This window comes from Ambystoma mexicanum, chromosome 1q (genome assembly GCF_040938575.1).
Source record: "Ambystoma mexicanum isolate Mex_15411 chromosome 1q, UKY_AmexF1_1, whole genome shotgun sequence".
Classification (NCBI taxonomy): Eukaryota; Metazoa; Chordata; class Amphibia; order Caudata; family Ambystomatidae; genus Ambystoma; species Ambystoma mexicanum.
Genome location: NC_090922.1, coordinates 768,959,113 through 768,978,211, shown reverse-complemented (window position 1 = coordinate 768,978,211; position 19,099 = coordinate 768,959,113). Strand labels below are relative to the sequence as shown.

At 45.7% G+C, this 19,099-nt stretch overlaps 1 protein-coding gene across 1 annotated transcript in view; it reads right to left on the bottom strand.

Annotated features, from left to right (window-relative positions):
• Positions 1-13,925, bottom strand: part of CDC73 (cell division cycle 73) — a 1,222,960-nt gene extending 1,209,035 nt beyond the window's left edge. The window contains exon 1 of the mRNA XM_069641358.1: positions 13,573-13,925. Coding sequence (XP_069497459.1) covers positions 13,573-13,703 — 131 coding nt within the window. The 5' untranslated portion in view covers positions 13,704-13,925. The remainder of the gene's footprint in view (positions 1-13,572) is intronic.
• Positions 13,926-19,099: the final 5,174 nt, after the last annotated feature.

Below are 19,099 nucleotides of genomic sequence, written 5' to 3'. Positions count from 1 at the left end.
CCCGTGGGGGAAACTCCTTGCCACTATTCCCGGGGCCTGCATGGCGCTGCCCCGGCAGCACCCTCATACAACACTGGTGGCCGGGGAGTGGGGGAGGAGTTCCACACCGATATGCCACAGTCCGGGGACCCAAGACACCCTAGGGGACTGCCCCGGCCGTGCGACTCTGCCTTCATGCTCCAGCACTGCCCACGTTCTGCCCACGTTCGACTCCGCTGCATGATTTCTTTGGTGCCCGTCTCTAATTATGTGGGTGGGTGGCCGGACTCCTCTCCGGAGTCATCTCTACACACCATACTGCCTGGACTCACCTACTGCAGTCTCAGTGCCTGATCCCTTCACTCTACTTGCAGTAGGTGGCATCGGCGGTCCTGCGCAATCTCCGACGCGGCTGTAACACTATCCTGAGCACCAGTGCGTCGCTCGCAGCGGCAGCGAGTCTTGATCTACCACGAACCTTCCCAGAGTGCGTGCTGGGCTCCGGCGTATCACTGCACTGCTGCTTTGACGACAACGCAACTTCACTTGCCATATCCAGTCTTGTGCAGCACTTTCCGCCTGATCACTTCACAGTACTTGCACAGCCCTGAGACGCCTTTCCAAACCAACCAACTTCTCTCTCAACGGAGCTCGGCTCCCTACCGCACGGAGCCACACGTGCAGCCAGCCCGACACTCACCTTCCCTCCAGCAGCTGCAGGGCGGCCGTGTCCTCAGTTGCACAGGAGTGGGCGCCCAGCCCCCAGATCCAGATACCTTGGCTCCGATTCCAGCACTGGGGCGTCCATGTGCACTAGTGACCCTGCACCCGGGAGCACTTCTTACTACTGCTTCCCCACCATTACCTATGCCGCATTCTGGAACCACCAGCTCCGTCAGGCTATACACTGTTCTCCTAACCAGCCTACAAGCCCCGATTGCCTCCAACTTACTTTCTATAATTGCAGCTGCTTCGCTGCTTCCCTTTGGGCCCCTCCTCTGGCACTGCCCACACCATCACTGGAAAGGCGCTCCAGGACACTGCACCGCCTTTGAACCGTCTTGCTGGTACTTTGCTAACTCCAGGATTCTACAGTCAATACCCGCTTGCATTGTTTAAATCTGTCCACGTTCAACCCTTGATGGATGAGCGCTCTGGCACAAGCTCCACAGTGGTGCAGAGGTCACCATTGTTGTTGGCCCTTCACTTTGTCCCTCCATTGCCCCCCCCCACTCTTTATTAACTAGCGCTGCATGTTCCTTCTGGAGACGTCTTTGCCTCCTCCCCCCGAACAATCCTTATTGATTCTACCTCGATTTCCAGTGAAACACTACTGTAATCATCCATGCTCATGCAGAATTGCTCACCGGTCTGCCTGTAGATCTCCCCCTGCTCTGGACATCTGGGAACTGATCCCTACCGCACAGGGTACGTACCTTCTGACTGCTTCCTGGCATTCATCATCACCCCAGGCTTCTCTTCGATCTCCTCCCCACGCACTCCCGGTACAGCGTACCCACGTCAGGCAGCACAAATATGGCCAGGGGGGGGGGGGGGGGGGGGGGGGGAAAGAAGCAAAGCTCCATCAATATGTTCACAAAGACCAATCCTTAGAACCCGACTGGAACAAGTGATACCGTGGCTGGCCCCTCCCTATCCGACGATGGCGAACCCACAGAGTTACAGAAAATTATGTACTTAATGCGTGAAGGGTTCACAATGCTGAATACAAAAATGGATGACATGAGTGGCACTATTACCACGATAAAGGCCCGGTGGGAGAAAACTGACGCCCAAATGGGCGAGGTTTGTTTATTATTTGTAATGCGCTCCAAACCCACAGGTATCAGGACGCGAAAGGTTACAAGTAAATTCTCAGCTTATTACGCAGGTACATAAGCTATCATACATTCAGGTATCGATAAATACATCAAATGATTAAGGCAGGATGGGCCAAGAGGGGTGGTTCTAATGATCAGTTGACTTCAGCCAATTGATGCAATTGGATCTGAAGTTTTGGTAAGATTGATCTTCTCGGATAGTGGGTGGGAGTGAATTCCAAAGTTGGGCTGCTTTGGTCGAGAAACTGCAACCTCCTACCTTGGAGAGTTTAAATCTGTAGATTTGAAGGCAGTTATTGTTAGCTAGTCTAGTTGATGTCCTAAGGACTCTCAGAGATAGCTGAGAGCAGCGTTATTCAAAGATTAATGGGTAAGACGCTGTTTTTGGATTTTGTCCGAGGTGGATCGCCAATTGTTTTGGTGCCCGATTTCAGATATGTGAGGTGGAGGGCAGGGGCGGAGGACGACATCAACACGTTGAAAGCGGATCAGACAGAACTCACTAAGCAATTACAGAGCAGAGTGTCCAGGTCGAGACGTAACAGCATCTGCATCATCGATGTTCCTCCGAGGACGTCTCAGGACCTATGGAAGAATTTGTCGAGCGCACTCTCCTCTCCTTGCTGAGCAGCCCCAAGTTGTCACCTCAATTTGCTATTGAACGTGCCCACAGATCTCCAAATCTAAAACCCAAACACAGAGACCTCCCCCCTCGTCCAATTATCACTAGGGTGTTGAACTATCAGGACAGATGCCTTGTTACGAGCGGCTAGGGCCGAGGGGGGGAGCAAGATGCACCTATATCCAGACTTTTCAGTGGCAGTGCAACAAGAGCGAAAATCCTTTTTGGCCATGAAAAAGAGACTACGTGACCTAGGGGTTCATTATGCCATGCTTTTCCCTGCAAGGCTCCGCTTGGAGCACTCAGAAAAGACGTTACTACTTCTCGATTCCAGAAGAAACAATGAAATGTATTGATAAAACACTTCCCTGGTTAATCTTTACAGCCCCCTGGTCTCTATTCGTTGTTTAATACGCCCACGGCTGGCAAACAACTGTTCCTTTACACACAGCCTAGGGTAGCTGCAACCTGTTGCCCCCCACCATGTTACTGTTCATATATTATGATGCCACTTACACTAACTATATAATTACCTGCACTGTTGAGAAGCGGGCTGCCTGCGTCATACAGCCTCCCTATGCAAAGTTGCAAATATTTGGTTGTTTTCGCCCTCCAGGTTGGGTGGTGGGATGGGTTATTGAAAATGCACGACAGGTGAGATGAGACTACTGAGGGGGCTCAGGCCCTGTTGGGAGTTAGGGAGAATTCTCAAAAAATATGCTTTCACCTTAGAGACCCCCAGCAACTTCGCTGGATTTTGAGGACTTGATGTTTTTACCTGGAGAGTGTGTGATCTTTTCCCCCACTCTCTCATGTGTGTTACCTCTGTATTTTCTTTGGTTATGAGTCTAACCAACTCCATGGCCATCATCTTTTTCATTTGTGTCACAGCACCCTCGGTGCAGTGACACAGGGAAGCATTTCAAGCTTTCCCATGGTTTACATACCTTCTCTGGGATAAACTAGTTTCCCAGAGTAAGTAAAGTAAAATTGACTTTACTATTTGTTTAAATTCCTAGACCCAGCACACCCTATCTTATAATAGAGTGTTGGAGGGGTTACTTGGTATCCCGTGTCTAGATTAACAGTCAAATGTAACCCTTTCCTCTCAGAATGGCTGGTGGCAGTGGTTTTACAACAAACTACGACGATTTTTCCCGACCGCAAAATATTCGTTGCAACGTTAAATTGCAGGAGCCATGTTTTTCAAGATGGCACCCAGCCATTGTTGCTAAAATGGTTCCCGGTCTTTTTTTGCCATGTCTTTGTGGAAAGGTCCTTCTAGAGTTTTCCTCTGCGCGCCAAACCAGGTTTGGTCTCTTTGTTCTTTCTCCTTTGGTGGGCTTCAGGACTGAAGACCGCCTCTGGCTCCAGAGTGTCTTGGTTAGGCAGGAAGTGAGGGAGGTGCCCGAAACTCCCTGTGCTTAGTCTCCTAGGAGACCCGAATGCACTCTGATTGGCTGGCTGACTGTCCGGCAAAGACAGCCACCCTGCAGGGCGAGTGGCAGCTAGGCTGGAAGGAAAGAGAGAACTGACTAAAAAGGAGAGTGTCTTGGATTGGAAGGTAGAGTCGACCACTGGAACGAAGGAACCGAAGAAGAGCTTGAAGAGGAGAGCTGCTGCAACTCCTGGACCGTTGGTTTGCCCTGTGAAGCCCTGCTGCAGGTCCGAATTTCCAAGTTCACATCGACAGAAAACCCCTTCAAGGAGGACTTCTCTCTTTGAGTTGGCAGGACCAATCAACTCCCAAGTAAGCCACCTGGACCCCCGATCGCAGAGCTGGTTGCATTTCCTCAGAGTGCTGCAGGAAACTCTAGAGCCAGGGAGAGGAACACCAGATTGTGTCTGGTACTTGTAAGATGGCCAAAAACGTTTGGAAGATCCTCCGGACTTCCATGCCATCAGACCGACCAAACCAGATCCCCCCCCACCCCTCTCAGTTGAGTTTGGGACCTCAGAAGCAAGGACAGTTCACCTTGACAGCCAATACCAGCGTTGTTACCAGTGCGGTAGCTGAAACGTCAAACAGCCACTGAAATGTAAGTTTGACAGTTGTGAGCTTTTGACCAGTCCCAGTGCAGTAGTCCCCCCTCACCCACCGATGTCCTCCCTCTTGTCCCCAAGACTGAGGCCCAGGAACAGCAGGATTTGCAGGAACAGAAGTCATCAGCTGCCTCCTTTTCTTCATTGTAAAGTACTGTAAAACAAGACATAGTACTTACCTCTCACAGTGTAAGTGACTTGCAACTTGCAGGCCTAATCCGCTTGTGACCCAATATATGATTAACTACTTACAAGAACTTGTACAGATACTTTTTAATTTAACTACCAGAACTGCTTTATTCTAGCCAAGACTTTAGCCCATTAACCTTGACCTAGCCTATTGAATTTTCAGGTGAACACAAAGTATCTGCACCGTGTAAGAATAATTGTAACCTTTCATGTTCTAATAACCTTTGCCTTTTACTCCTATTGAAAAGTATTCTGAAATAGTATTGAAGTATATTTGTGTGTTATTATATAACTGCCTCCTTCTAATGAAAGTTTTACAACTGACAAATAAAATTTATCAAAGAAACCTTGAGTGTATGAGTTTATTTGAACACCTGTGATTGTAAACCCCTGTGTAACATTATTACTGCTCACATTCCCCTCTTGAGATGAGCCTGGCTGCTCAACACGCTACCAAAACTGTAGTACAGGCTTATACCAAGGTTGGTTTGCTTACACCTGTAGTCATAGTTGTGTGTAGTGTTCCCAAAGGGTACTGCATACAAACTTTGCCTAACAGTTCCAATTCTGACTGTGCTATGGGGCTCCGTCCTCATGCCCCCACTGCTCACAACAGTTTCTATTCACGGGTACTATCGACTGTATGAGCTGGATTATTAGGGGATTGGGGAACTGTACCAAAATGCGGAAGCTACAGCTATATGTAGAGCAACACAAAACGCGAGTCCTCTTCCTACAAGAGACACACTCGCTAGCGGCGGGCTGTGAAAGGTTCACTAAAAACTAGGGCCCACAACGATATTGCACACAATACTTGAACCCTAAGTAGGGGCATAATGATTATAATCCATAAATCGATGGGTCAATACATTATATATCAAAAACCACCCCAATAGATCCCCTGGGACGCTACGTTTTTCTGCATTTAGTCCTCGCTGGCCTTGAAGTGGTGCTTCTCAATATATACGGGCCCAACATCGACGACTCAGACTTTTAGACGCCGATTGCTGATATGCTCTTAGTCTATCCCCTAGTTCCGATCGTATAGGGTGGGGACTTTAATACTATCCTGGACATCAGCCTCAACAGATCAGGGACCAAAGCCTGCCAACTAACTAGAGCAGCGTGCACGATGTTAGAAAAGCAAGTGATGCTGTGGGCGGTGGATTAGTATACCCTCTGATACATTATAGAACATTATACCCTCAGATACGAGATAACATTTAATTCCAGCATACACGATTCACACTCGAGAATTGCCCGCAGGCTGGTGTCAGGAGTCTTCATAAACCGATTGCGCGGCACAGATATACTGCCACGTACATACTCTGACCACTCACCAATTACATTGCCCCTAACTCTCAACGATAGGTCACCCCCTGCCTGAACAAGGAGGGTCAAACCACACACACTCCTAGACCCCTTTTACAGATCCGAGCTGGGAGACTGTGTGGAAGAATACTTCGACATTAACACAGGCACAGTCGATTCCCTTTCCACCCTCTGGGATGCATGCAAAGCTTCCATTAGGGGCATGGCCCTGCCCAAAGAAGCAGGGATTCTCAAGACAATATGCAGGAACATTCACAATAGTGAGGCAACTCTCAAACGCCTTGAGCCTACCTATGCCTCGGATCCTTCCCCTGCTACCCTCATTATGATAAAAGAAGCTCTTGATGTGTTCAGAGACGCGGCTGATAGAGAACTGAAATACCTTGACAACCCAAACACTGCTCGTCAATATGGTGACGGCGAAAGACTAGGACGGCTGCTGGCTAGACTTATTCGCCACGAAAGGGGCTTGCGACATATCCGATGATGAATGATGGAAGCGGGTCCCTGGTGCACACAGACTCCGGAGTTAATGAAGTGTTCTGCTCCTTCTACTCTACTTTATACACTAATAACAATGACTTTTTAACAAACAATGAAATGTCTGTTCCCGCTGAAGTTGCCTTCTTAGACGAACTGCCCATCTCTGTACTCTGCTCTGCAGCCAGAAAGGCTCTTGATTTACCACCTGATCCGGGTGAAATAACCTGTGCGATCGAAACCCTCTCCTCCCAGAAGGCCCCTGGCCCGATGAGCTTCCCATGGGCTTCTATAAATGCTGTAAATCCACTCTATTACCACGCTTAGCTGCCCTATGGGAAGTGTCCTGCGCCCGTAAAGTCCTGCCCCCTACACTCAGAGAGGCAGTGTTAACAGTTTTCCTTAAGCCCTGGAAATCGCCTGTGCACTGTGGTTCCTATCTGCCCTTATCATTGATCAACAGCTATCAAGATTTTTGCTAACGGCATTGCTCTCCGACTAGCCCCATACATGAAGTACCTAATACACCCTGTTCAATCTGGCTTCGTACCCGATCGCTCCACCGCCCTAAACTTATGACGATTATTCATCATCATATCCCAAATTGACGCGAATGTGCGAGCAGTGGCTGCTTTTTTAGATATACTAAAGGCCTTTGATTCCATCTCGTGGCAGTTCTCAGGAAATGCAACCAGGTCCCCGTTTTATCTCATGGGTACAATTACTCTATGCTAAGCCTAGTGCAGACGGCTGCCGTAATGGACGACTCTACGCCCTTTGAAATATGCAGGGCTGTCCCTTTTCGCTGCTTATATTTGCGATAACTATTGAGCCTATGGCCGACTTACTTCAAATGAAACACTCTCAAAAGAGATATACCCATGGCTGGTGCCCCCGAGATAGTCTCCTTATACGCCGACGATACACTCCTTTACATCAGAAATCCAGACCTCAACCTCGGACCCATCATGCGGGATATCAACCTATTCGGCCGGTTGTCAGGCCTCCAGGTCAACCATGCAAAATCTGAGCTCTTTCCCTTGACCGATACTAAGCCTGCCCCGGCGGGACTCATGGGATTCACTTCGGCCCCCACTGAAAGAAAATACCTTGGAGTCTTCACTAGACACCAGGCCACTCTACGGCTCCTATTTACGACAACTAGCACACAAGCTGCGCATATGGGCCAAGTTGCCCATCACCATCTCCAGCAAGGTGTCCCTTATTAAGATGATCGTGTTGCCTAAGCTACTATACCTGTGGCCTGAGAGCACGCTGTTCGCAGAACTGCAATCATTGGTGAACGGTTTCTTGTGGCATTCCAGAGCAGTTAGACTTAAATGGTCTACATTGGCCAGACCATGCGGTCAGGGAGGCCTGGCTGCCCCAGACTTCGAGAAGTACTGGATCGCCACCCAGGCACACTATGCGGCATATTGGTTCACGGAGGGTCCTCCATTGCCGCACGTTAAGATCGAGCAGCATGCAGCAGGACCCAGGAGTCTCCGCTTGCTTATCCCCCCCCCCTCATTGGAAAGATCCAGGCGCCCCCAGCCGGCAGCTACCACCGTATTAGCTTGCGAAAGAATAATGCGGCAGACCAGGAACTCCTTCCCGTTGTATAGCTGCTTACTGCAGTGGAACACTGTATCTGGATTCCCTCTAGGGGGAAAGGCCACGGTCACCCTTTGGACCGCAAACGACTACATTAATTTAGGCGACATTTATGAGTCTGGCTCCTTTGCGTCATGGGCCAATCTGTGCGGAAACCCGGGTGGACTCTCCCCATGCTGCCTACGATACACAGGGCTGCGACAGGCATTCAAACAGTTCCGGGCCAGGTTTCCCTCTCAGCCCCCAGATGATCCACTCATTTCTTACATTATTGTTAACACAAACTCCCACAGGTGCAGCGTCCGGTTTATACAGGTTGCTACATGAGAATGTCAACAAACCACTAGACTTCGCACGGTCTGGTGTAGGGACCTAGGGGGTGGACATATCAGACAACAGATTGGGGGCCATGTGCATGCAAACCTGCAGGGTTATCAACACAGCATTCCAATTAATCCAATTTAAAGTACTCCACAGGTTCCATTACACCCCAGCCAGACTTCATATCATGTCCCAAGACCACCCATCACATTGCCCCAGGTGCCACACAGAGCGCAAACTACAGTCACATGCTCTGGGCCTGCCCTCGAATCTCCACTGGCTGGTTTGATATCTGCCATGCTTAGCCAAACGGTTGATCCAAATCCTATGAACTGCTTATTCCACAAGCTCCCATCGTTCACAGGCGGCGCCCGCAAACTTGCTGGCCTTGGCTTACTCCTTGCATTACATTACATATTACTGCTGTGGCGCAGACCCGCTATCCCAACCAGCAATCAATGGCTTGGGGACCTCTCATGGGCATTGAACACTGAAGAACGCAGGATCAGTCTGCACCCAGTGTGCTACAACCCTTGAGACATATGCCCTCCCCCATTCCGCGCACACTTACAAACTTTGGATGCTAGCTCTACAGATACACACACCACCTTCACGGTCTCCTCCCACTTCCCCACAGCTCCATTACAAATCATTGGTCATGCTTCCTCGCACCATTACTGTATCCCGAGGTGGGACTTGGTTTTGATACGTAACTATATGTTTCTGTCCTATTGCTCCATGGTGTAATGTGTAACGTCTATGCAATTGTCTTGTTAACCTGTCAAGCAACAAAGAAAGTTTTTAAAAAATAATAAAATAAGTGGTTTAAACAGATCAAGGGAGTGAGCATGGGAGCCACCTCGCTCCGGATGTAGCCAATCTATTCATGGCAGACTATGAAACTAAACCTATACAGACGTTAATCCATATAAATCAAGATCCAAATTTGGAAACGCTACATTGACAGTGTCCTAATATGGACAGGCACAGAATCACAATTGCAGGCTTTCTGGACATGGCTTAACCAACGAGACAAGAACATCAAATTCACTGGGTCATTAATGCATTAGACGTTCTGGATCTCCACATCTATAAAGCAGGAGAAACAAAACAGAACTCTTCTTGAAAACCACCGACCGCAACAGTCTGCTACATTTTGACAGCTATCACCCGATTGGCCTTAAACAAAATTTGCCTTATGGACAATTCCTCCAGATCTGAAGGAAATGCACAGAGCAAGAAACTTTTACCAAGCATGCAGAAGGCCTCCAACAACGACTAACAAACACTATTCCAAAGAGCATATCTGAAAAAGACAATTAGACAAAACACGAAAAAGAGCTGCAAACACTCCCAGAGTGGTGTATTTAACTACCAAACCCAAGGAGGCTCTAAAACAATGACTATGCATTACCACATACAGTCCCATCAGCAACATCTGAGACAGGACCATCAAGAAACATTGTCATCTCAGTAAGATTACAGGCCCACTTGGAGGAAAAAAAACACTCCATTCAGGAAAAAACAAACATCTGGTGCATACGTACAGTGAAATCAGACCACACGCGAACAGAGAGATCATGCAAGCTCCCACCTGTTAAAAGGACACCACAAGTGTGGGACGTGTAGCGTGTGAACTCACAGACAAAAAAAAAAAAATTTAAACAAATTATAAAAACTCGGTTTGGTGATGCACCATCCATTGGAATGTAAACACACACAAATCGTAATAGCAAATTGGTAGTCTACATCAATCAATGTCCATGTCATTTAATTTACGTTGGAAAAACAACTTGACCCGTAAAACAAAGAATTTCAGAACATTGGTCCTGCATCCGACATTTGGTCACGGACAAACCATTGGTAGACCACTACAAGAGATTGTTTCATTCTGGTCTGTGCTACAAATGATCAGCCCCAATACAGGAGACTCCGAAAAACGCCCAAGAGATCTTGAGCAGAGGCGGATGTATAAACTGGACAGTGTTCGCCATGGCCTAAATGTGGCAATTGAGTGGTATGGTCTACTCAACAGATAAAAGCAGACTTTTGAACCAAGAAGATTATGAGTATTTTGGGCTCAGGCTACACATATGTATTTTATGTACTGTTTCTTTTACTACATTTGTGTAAGCTGAATTCTGAATTGCAGACACTGCCGGGATCAATGTCTAGTCATTAATTCTTGGTATAACATTTCTGCGACCAACAACCTTTAAGGGAACATGAAATAGTACACTCTAAGAAAGCAAATCACCCAGAATCGTTCCGGACATTATTCACCCACTTCTGAGTGCAACACCTAGTGTTGAATAGGCCCCGATGATTAATTTAATTTATGAACGTATGTGCACACTCAAGCGATTTACATTCCCGAGTCCATACATTGCCACGTGTCCCCATCATAAATATGTCCAGGTTGGGAACACTAGTCCCACACAAAATTGGGCTACCTAGATCCGAGGTAGGCAACAAGGTTGCATCACCAGAAACAATATATGACATCCACCATCATTTTATGTAACAATATTTTTTGCCCATCGGCGTCCACATTAGTGCATATGTCCGACAAATTCAAGACCAGCATAGATTGAACCAATCTATACATATTCTAACCAGACAATCCATTAGGGATAGGGCCAATATAAGGCAATGTGCCCAGATCACATGATGATAACAGTCCTTTCCAAGATGGCGGCCACTTTCTTGCAATCCCGGCGCTGAGCACGTTTGGAGGATCACAGCAGGTCACCATAGCAACTGATGCTCTGTAAACAGTATATTGTCTAGGACGGACATCTGGCCGCGCTACCCACACAGACACAGAGGTGCCGTACAATTCTTCCCATCTACCAAGACTCTAAGTCATACAGAGGTAAGATATTCCCCAGAATTCTTAGAATTTCTGAGATCTGCGGTCACACGCCGGCTTTAACAAACATTCCGCGCTCACCAGCAACAATTCTCATTTAACAGACCACTGGTTCTCCATTAAGTGAGATAAAAGTATAGCTATCCCCGGAGCCCCAATGGGACTTTCTTTTTACATTGACAGCCAGACACTATGCAGCTACAGCTTTTGTCCCGGTAACCGGCTATGACCATGCAGAGGACCTCACTACTTACCTTCTTCTTCTACACACGCAGGGTAAGAGTTTCTACTTCCCTACACCTAGATTGCCCTAATGCACAGATAATTAGACTATAGCAGCCTTTACAATTGTCATCGCCTTGTGCATTTATTCATAGGCGCACATTGATTTTGCCGCACCACTACGCTAGGACATGTACACTCTGTCCCAATACACAGGACGTTAGGGTAAGAGCTTTCTTTTTATTATAACCCCGATTGCTGAAGTGTATCATTGAAATACAGACAAGACTATGTCAGCCATTACAATCGTCTCGCCTTGTGCATTTATTCACAGGAAGGTATTAACTGTGCCACATCTTCACACATGTACATTGACTGTGAAAAGACCACCTGGTCGGTGGGATCATCATAACTTTCCATGCAACATGTTTTCAACACGTAAGTAAGCTTTTCCAATCCCTCTGAGATTAGACTTTTGGCTACTTAAACGAAAGCTCCTCTATCTATGTCCCGGCAACAGAACACTCAAAGACACTTCATTTTTTGTAGATACATGCCACAGGCTTTAAGGAACCTATATCACAATCCACATCCTGATGAAGGACGTTACATTGGAGCTACCCAAATGCAATAGGCCGAAACACCTTTGTGTAGACTCTTGTTTGTCTTAGTATGCCAATGTGTCAGAAAACACCTTATGTTTAACTCTTTATTGTTTCACTGTAATCCTGTTAAAAAACAAGGTTGTGTATGTAACAAATCACCAGACGTTTGCAAAGTGTACCAGTTGCAGTAATTGTTAGTTCTCCATTATTAATGTGAAAGGTTCACTATTTGATTTTAGAAGAATGAAATGCTAAATTGGCCTTGCCTAGATACAAGCCTGCTACCTGCAGAGCACAAAAAAATCTCAGCACAGACAAGCGCTCAACCCACTCAGCTATCTTAACAACCCTTTTCCATTTTTAAAACATTACAGTTGGTCATATTTTTTGGTCAATATACATTTGAAATATTCTTTCTGCAGCATTTATAACGTGGTATATAGGGCAAAGCTATGTCCTTATATACACCATGTTACACTTTGCACGGAATAAGTTCAGGGTCCGTTTCCCAGAGGCTCCACTTTGATACCTCCAAGAAACTCGAACTGCAGTGACACTCGGGCTTAAATGGGATAACGGCAAAATGCAGCTGGACACGCATACATACACCAAAGGACAACCAGAGCACGTCTGTGCAAGCAAATACCAAAAGAAATGTACATTTTTTCTATCCTAATAGCCCCCCCCTACCTCCAACCATTGGAACAGTTCTCTCCCCAAAGAAGTTGTGGTGCATTTGCGCCCCTGAAACTGTCCCTTCACAACAGTTTAGTTGTCAAAATCTAAACTTCGGACAACTCACTGTAACTAACGTCCATTGAAATCCCAGGTGTAGGTCAAAGCCAAAAGTCATGACCGAGGATTGCTATCAGCACCATACAAGGGAACTGTAGAGCTAATCTACGGCGAACAAAGTAAGAACACTGGAAATGTGCCAAAAAAGAAGGCAACATGAACGAAGAACGAATCAATGACAACAGCGGAGATATGCCGACACCAACTAAGGTCGTCATTACCTAGAAATTCTTCAATTCAAAGCACAAAATAAACCAGCAGACTTGAAGTCTAGAATGCAGAGCATCGGCCGAACATCCGAAAGCTGATTCCATCTCCCAGCCCTTTAAAGCAGTTTAGTAATAAGAATAATAAGGTGCTCTATTAGTATGACAAATTAAAAACACATGAGCAAAGTAAATACATGGGATACGTACATGTGTCATAGTGACCAATACTATTAATCTGCTAAAGTATACTTATTCCTCTTCGTAGCATATGCATCAATCCCTCAAGAGAAGTCCACATCCGCTCTCCCTGTTAACAAGTGTAAAAGTCCCCAATCTCTAAAGTAGTAATACAGTCACGTCAACGAATTGCAGCTAGCTCCAGCTGTTGAACATCCACATGCATAACAGTTTCACAGCCCTCCCCAAGCCTAGTTTCTTCCGTACTCACCCCCAGATGACATAGTTGGTCTTGACATTCTTAGGCCAGGAGAACTCCCCAAATATCACCTCGTCTCCCTTCACTACGATCTCCTTCTTCTGGATGTTATACTGGCGCAGGACGCTCAGTACATCCGCCATCTTCAGCCGCTGCTTTGGGAAGACTGGACAGGGCTGCCTTTGCGGCGCCTAGTCAATCACAACACAAGCGAGGACCCGGGCTTCAAGGTAGTGCCTGACCAGAACTGAGGAGGACCCCGAGTAGAGCAGACAGAAAAGAAGGACAAATCCAACCCGGCTTCATGCAGTATCATCTCATACGGACGCCAAGAAGAGTCGTTTTTGCACAGCTTGTTTTTCGTCATTCAACCAACGAGATCCGCAAACAGTTTATTCGGCAGTACGCTTGCGCATTACATCGTCCGTTCCCTTGAACAGGGTCATCTTGGAATCAGGCAAACTTTGTATGTGTTATGACGAACGATGGGCGGAACCATGAAAGCGACAGATCGTTCTCAGGAAATTAACTCACTTCCCTCTTCCTCGTCTCAGTACTTACCACCACAGGAGCCATTTGTGTTTTTTCTTTTTTGGAGGTATATAACTTCTCACTACACCCAATTCAGTGTTAAACAAGCATTGGCAATGCATATAGTTTGGGCTTTTGTAGACATGCCAACGTGCTGGAGTCCCAAGAGAAGGAGATTTCACAACAGAAATCAGGAGAAGGTAATTTTCCAATAGGATTGCATTGGGGTTATAATTCAGATTTTCAACACATTCGTTTTAGAAAGTCATAATTCTATTAAAGACATGGAGGCAAAGGATTATGCTTCTCTTAGCTGTACTCAACTCAAGCAGCAATACAATAACAATATAACATACATGCCAACATTCCAACGCACCTAGGAGGGAGTTTTGAGAGAGAAAATTGGGAGACGTAGTTTTCTTCATAGGAATGTATTGTCACTGGAATTATTTTAGGTGGAAGAACGTGAAAAAAAGCAATATTTCTAACAGAAAAGTCATGAGTCTCCCGCCTAAATCGGGATTGTTGGCATGTATGATATAAGTACATACTTGCCAATCCTACCGATTTAGGCGGTAGGCTGCTGCTTTTTAAGCACTCCTACCGCCTACAGATTTGGGTGTTTGATCCTACCGTTTTTTAGTGTGTCTGTGAAGTTGCTTTATGGCTCCCCAAATGCTCATGTCTCGGAGTGAGATCAAGACACAGAGCCAGTAGCTGCAGAGCTGCAAAATGAAAGCGTTCGATTTCGGCTGGTCGGTGGGTGTGAAGTCATTTATTTGATTTACGTGATGAACTGTGACTTGACCTGATGTAACTCTAGGCACATGTGTGCAGAGAACGTCAGGTTGTCACTGGGGCATTTCACCTCAAGTGTGTTCAGACTGATAAGGACTTGTGCATTTGAACTCAAGATTTAGTGGCTTTTGTCAAGTTTCCAAAAGGAGGAAACAAAAAAAAATCTGTGGTCTCGAGTGAAGGTAATAAAGCCATGGTGTGAATGTTGATCAGTTTTGGAAGAAGCACAGATGGAATGGGACGAGTCTCGTTCACTGCCATTATCATTTCAAGGGCCAGATAAGCATATTATTAATTTGCTAGAGGAACAAATGAGCAATGTTCTGTTTTGGCTTTCCAAATGATATTCTCCCAGAGCAATCGCTTTGATGAGATTGTTTTTAAATGCCCCATCTCACTGTTTTCAGATGACCCTCAGCTATGGGGGGGTTAATGGAAGAATTGGGCTGTAAAGTGTAATGCAGGATGCTATGCTTAGGCAAGGAATTATGTGAAGAGGAGTTACAGGCCTGGGGGCACAGGAAGTTGAGGCAGCGTTCTTTGCAATTAGCTATGTATTACTATATGCTCGATGCTTACAGTGGGCTTTTGCATGACGAAATGTAAAAGGTATGGCATTTTGTGTATTGTCTAAATCATTGGTGCTTGTAGCAACGGAAAATGCACAGGCTGCAAGTATCTCGCCCATTTTGATCACAGCATTCTCCTAATGCTGTGAACTATTGCCTCCCCAAAACTACATATATTCAGAGTGAGCACTCTTCCCGGCTACCTCGAGTGCTCACTGGGGCAAGTTTCTTTCTGTTTTTACTTATTTCTATATCCTGATCTCCCTGAAAGAAATGTACTGCATTATTTCATCTGGGACTTTAGGGGCATTCAGAAATACAGCATATCTGGGTAATTGAAGCACAAGTCAATGAGTACAGAAGCAAATAGCACATAGGAAGAAAGCTAACTCCAAAGGGTCTGAGGTAGTCCATTAAACATGCCCAGAGTTTAGATGATGTGTGCAGAACAGAGAACACACATATGGAGGGTATGGAACACAAATGAAGTCAGCATACAATGACCGCGGTTGGTGTGTTGGGTATTTTTGCAGGGTATTTTTGATGGAGCACATGCAGGGTATTTTTGATGGAGCACGCAAAAAAAGACTATTGCCTGCATGCATATTTGGCAACAGAACGGGTTGAGTGTATTTCAGTGGCGTCGGCTGGTGTTAACAGTGGTTGTGCTTGGATGGGCCTGGCTAGAGATGTGTGAGGGCCCATTGCAACATGACGGTTGAAGTGGGGGCCTTGCCTGGAGCAGAAAAAAATCCAAGGCACCCATGGGGTGCATGCATTTTAATGGAGACAAAAAAATAAAAGAGGGGGGCTTATTGCCACCAATCATCACGTGACTTCCAGCCATCAGGGAGTCGAAACAATAAATGCTCACTGGAAATCTATAAACCCTTCTTTGTGGCTGATGCAGAGGAACCGGTGTCAAAGGCAAGAAGGTAGTAACACTTTGCTATACCCAACCATACATGCAACATTCCGAGGCACCTGTGGGGGAGATTTCCTCTGAGAAATCGGGAGACTTAAAGTTTCCCATAGGAATGAATTGGGGCTAGAATTATTTTAGGTGGGAGAACGTGAAAAATATCAACATTTTTCACTGAAAAATCAGGAGTCTCCTGACTTAATCGGGAGGGTTGGCATGTATGCCCATGGGAAATTATGGTGGGAAGGGCTCCAGCAAGCACAGTTTGTAAGGCGAGCGCGGCAAAGTGCACATTTTAAAGCATTACCTATGCTATTTATTTCAAATTGTTATGCTTAGAACCTTGTGGTTGAGTGCCATATGACATGTGATGTTATTTCTTCAGATGTTATCTGGTCAAGTGATCTAATTTCCCATGCTAATTACAATTTTTCAAACTTAAAAAATCCTCCAGCTTTTTGGTCATAAAATGTTGGCAAGTATGGAACAATACAGTGCAAAAACGACATGCTCCATGTAAAAACACAGGCTTTAGTAGTTCTCGTGTCTTCAAAATAAACAAATGATCTTATTCCTCCAATAGTCTCTCAACACCTCCATAAATCTGTCCACCATCTTAATATCCCCCTCTTTCTTTCGCTGATCATCCAATTTTGCGTCCTAACCGGTAAACGCTGAACTTTATCTAATCTCGTCCGGATTTGCATGTTCCTGTCTGCTTGCTATCTCCCATGGAACCTGCAGGTTCGTGAAAATGTATAATATCATGATTATGATGCAATGATGTGATGTATTTTGTCATGCAACACGATTACCCAACCCAGGTGACCAGGAACCTACAATTTTAGGTTCCTGGTCACCTGGGTTGGGTATATATTTTCACGATTAGAATGTGTGGGATAATCCTTCGCCTCTGTGTCTTTATTAGAATTATGACTTTCTTAAACAAATGTGTTAAAATCTGAAATCTATGTCAAAACCCTGAGGCTCGGATTATGTTTGTTTAAAGCTTACTTACCACCAACAATGTTACCTTTTCGACTGGTTTACAATAAAAAGTTTTGAATGCGGACTCATTTGTCCAATATGCTGCCTTCAGTATTTTTTCCAGTCGTGCTCCTACACTAAAAGCTTTGGATGCCATAGCTCCTCTCGCTGAGTGTGCGCGATATTGTGAAATGTCAATGCCCACTTGGCTCATCACCCATCTCATCTATCTTGCTAAAGTGGCTGTTGCTACTGCCCCAAAAGGTCTCCTCAGAGCAATGAGCAACTGCAGGACGTATCTCCTTTGTTTTCTTTATATAACTCTGTGTATAAACTAATGTATAACTTGCCTGCAGGCCACTTGTTGGGGTCATGAACTAAGACCTTGTCCTTCGCTGACCTGTGTGTAGAGGATTACTTGTGCTAACAAAACTAAACCACGAGCACATGTTAAACACAATGTATTCAAATACTGAAATGTGAACACTTGTTTGACTATATTGTATAAAAATGTTTAAGAAGGCTTAACATGAAATCCTAAGATACACTGTCGCCATTGAGGCTTGTTAAGTGAATACATTAAAGGTAAACCCTAAGTGCACAGATGCGTGAACTCGGCACGAACCCTAGATCCGTAATGTATTAACCAGTATTAACCCACAGTAGGGTTGGACATCATGTTTTCAAAGGTATATAAGTATATAAGCTGCAACTATTCTAATGTACAGTCCCACTCACTGAGCATACCGAACCATGCTGGAGTTCGTTGTGTTGTACTGAGGGCCGATAGCTATCTGTTGTTTTGTCCTTTGAACTGTTCAGTATAAAATAAAGATCTTTGTATGTTCCTTTGTAACCCGTGTTCGGTGTATTTCCTTTTGGGGATACTCAGCCTCGATATTTTCTCTTTGTTTTCACAGTTGGCGCCCGAATACGGACCCTCAAGATTGATGCCGGATTGTCGAAGGTTGACACACGCTATCGGACCGGGATCGGACGGTGTGACAAAATAAAGGGGCCCCTACTGAAAGAGATGCAACACCTCAGCAGCGCTGCATGACCCGATCCCTGGACGATTAGCTTGTGGCACGAGACACCATCTTGACGAGGGTCCACTTATCGAGACGGGCAGTTTTGCCAAAATCACCAAACACGAGGTAATATTCATTAGAAAAGAATTTTGAAATCCGGTCAGACCTCTTTAGGATTGATCAGGTGAGTCGTGACCCGATTCTTAAGTATCCTGATAATTTGTTTTGGCGCATTGTATCTGCAAATACAATTATTGACCAGGTAACACCAATATTTTGATATGCCTGGGAAATTGTCTACCTGCTTCAGGGCGTTATTCCGCAGCGATAGGCAATCTTTGAAATTTAGCTGTCCGGCACCAAAGGACGGGTCGCCGGCTTGTACTATGTACTGTAAGCATGGCATTGGTAGTATAGTGTTTAATGATATTTGGCACAGACAAACCAGACATGCTTCCGAACTACAGTGGCCAATCAATGGTAGTTTTGAAATCCCTCGTATTGAGTATTTAGAGTCAATTTTGTTAAAGAAAAAGGCTAGACCTGCAGCATTCGATGTTTTGCAGAATTGGAAAAAAGAAGCGTTGCAGCAACTTAAGAGTAGAGAAAAACATGCGTGCCGTCATAAAATGAACGCCGAAAAAGCATTGTTATATGACCAAGATAAACAGTCTGAGTCAGCTAGGAATATGGATAGGGCT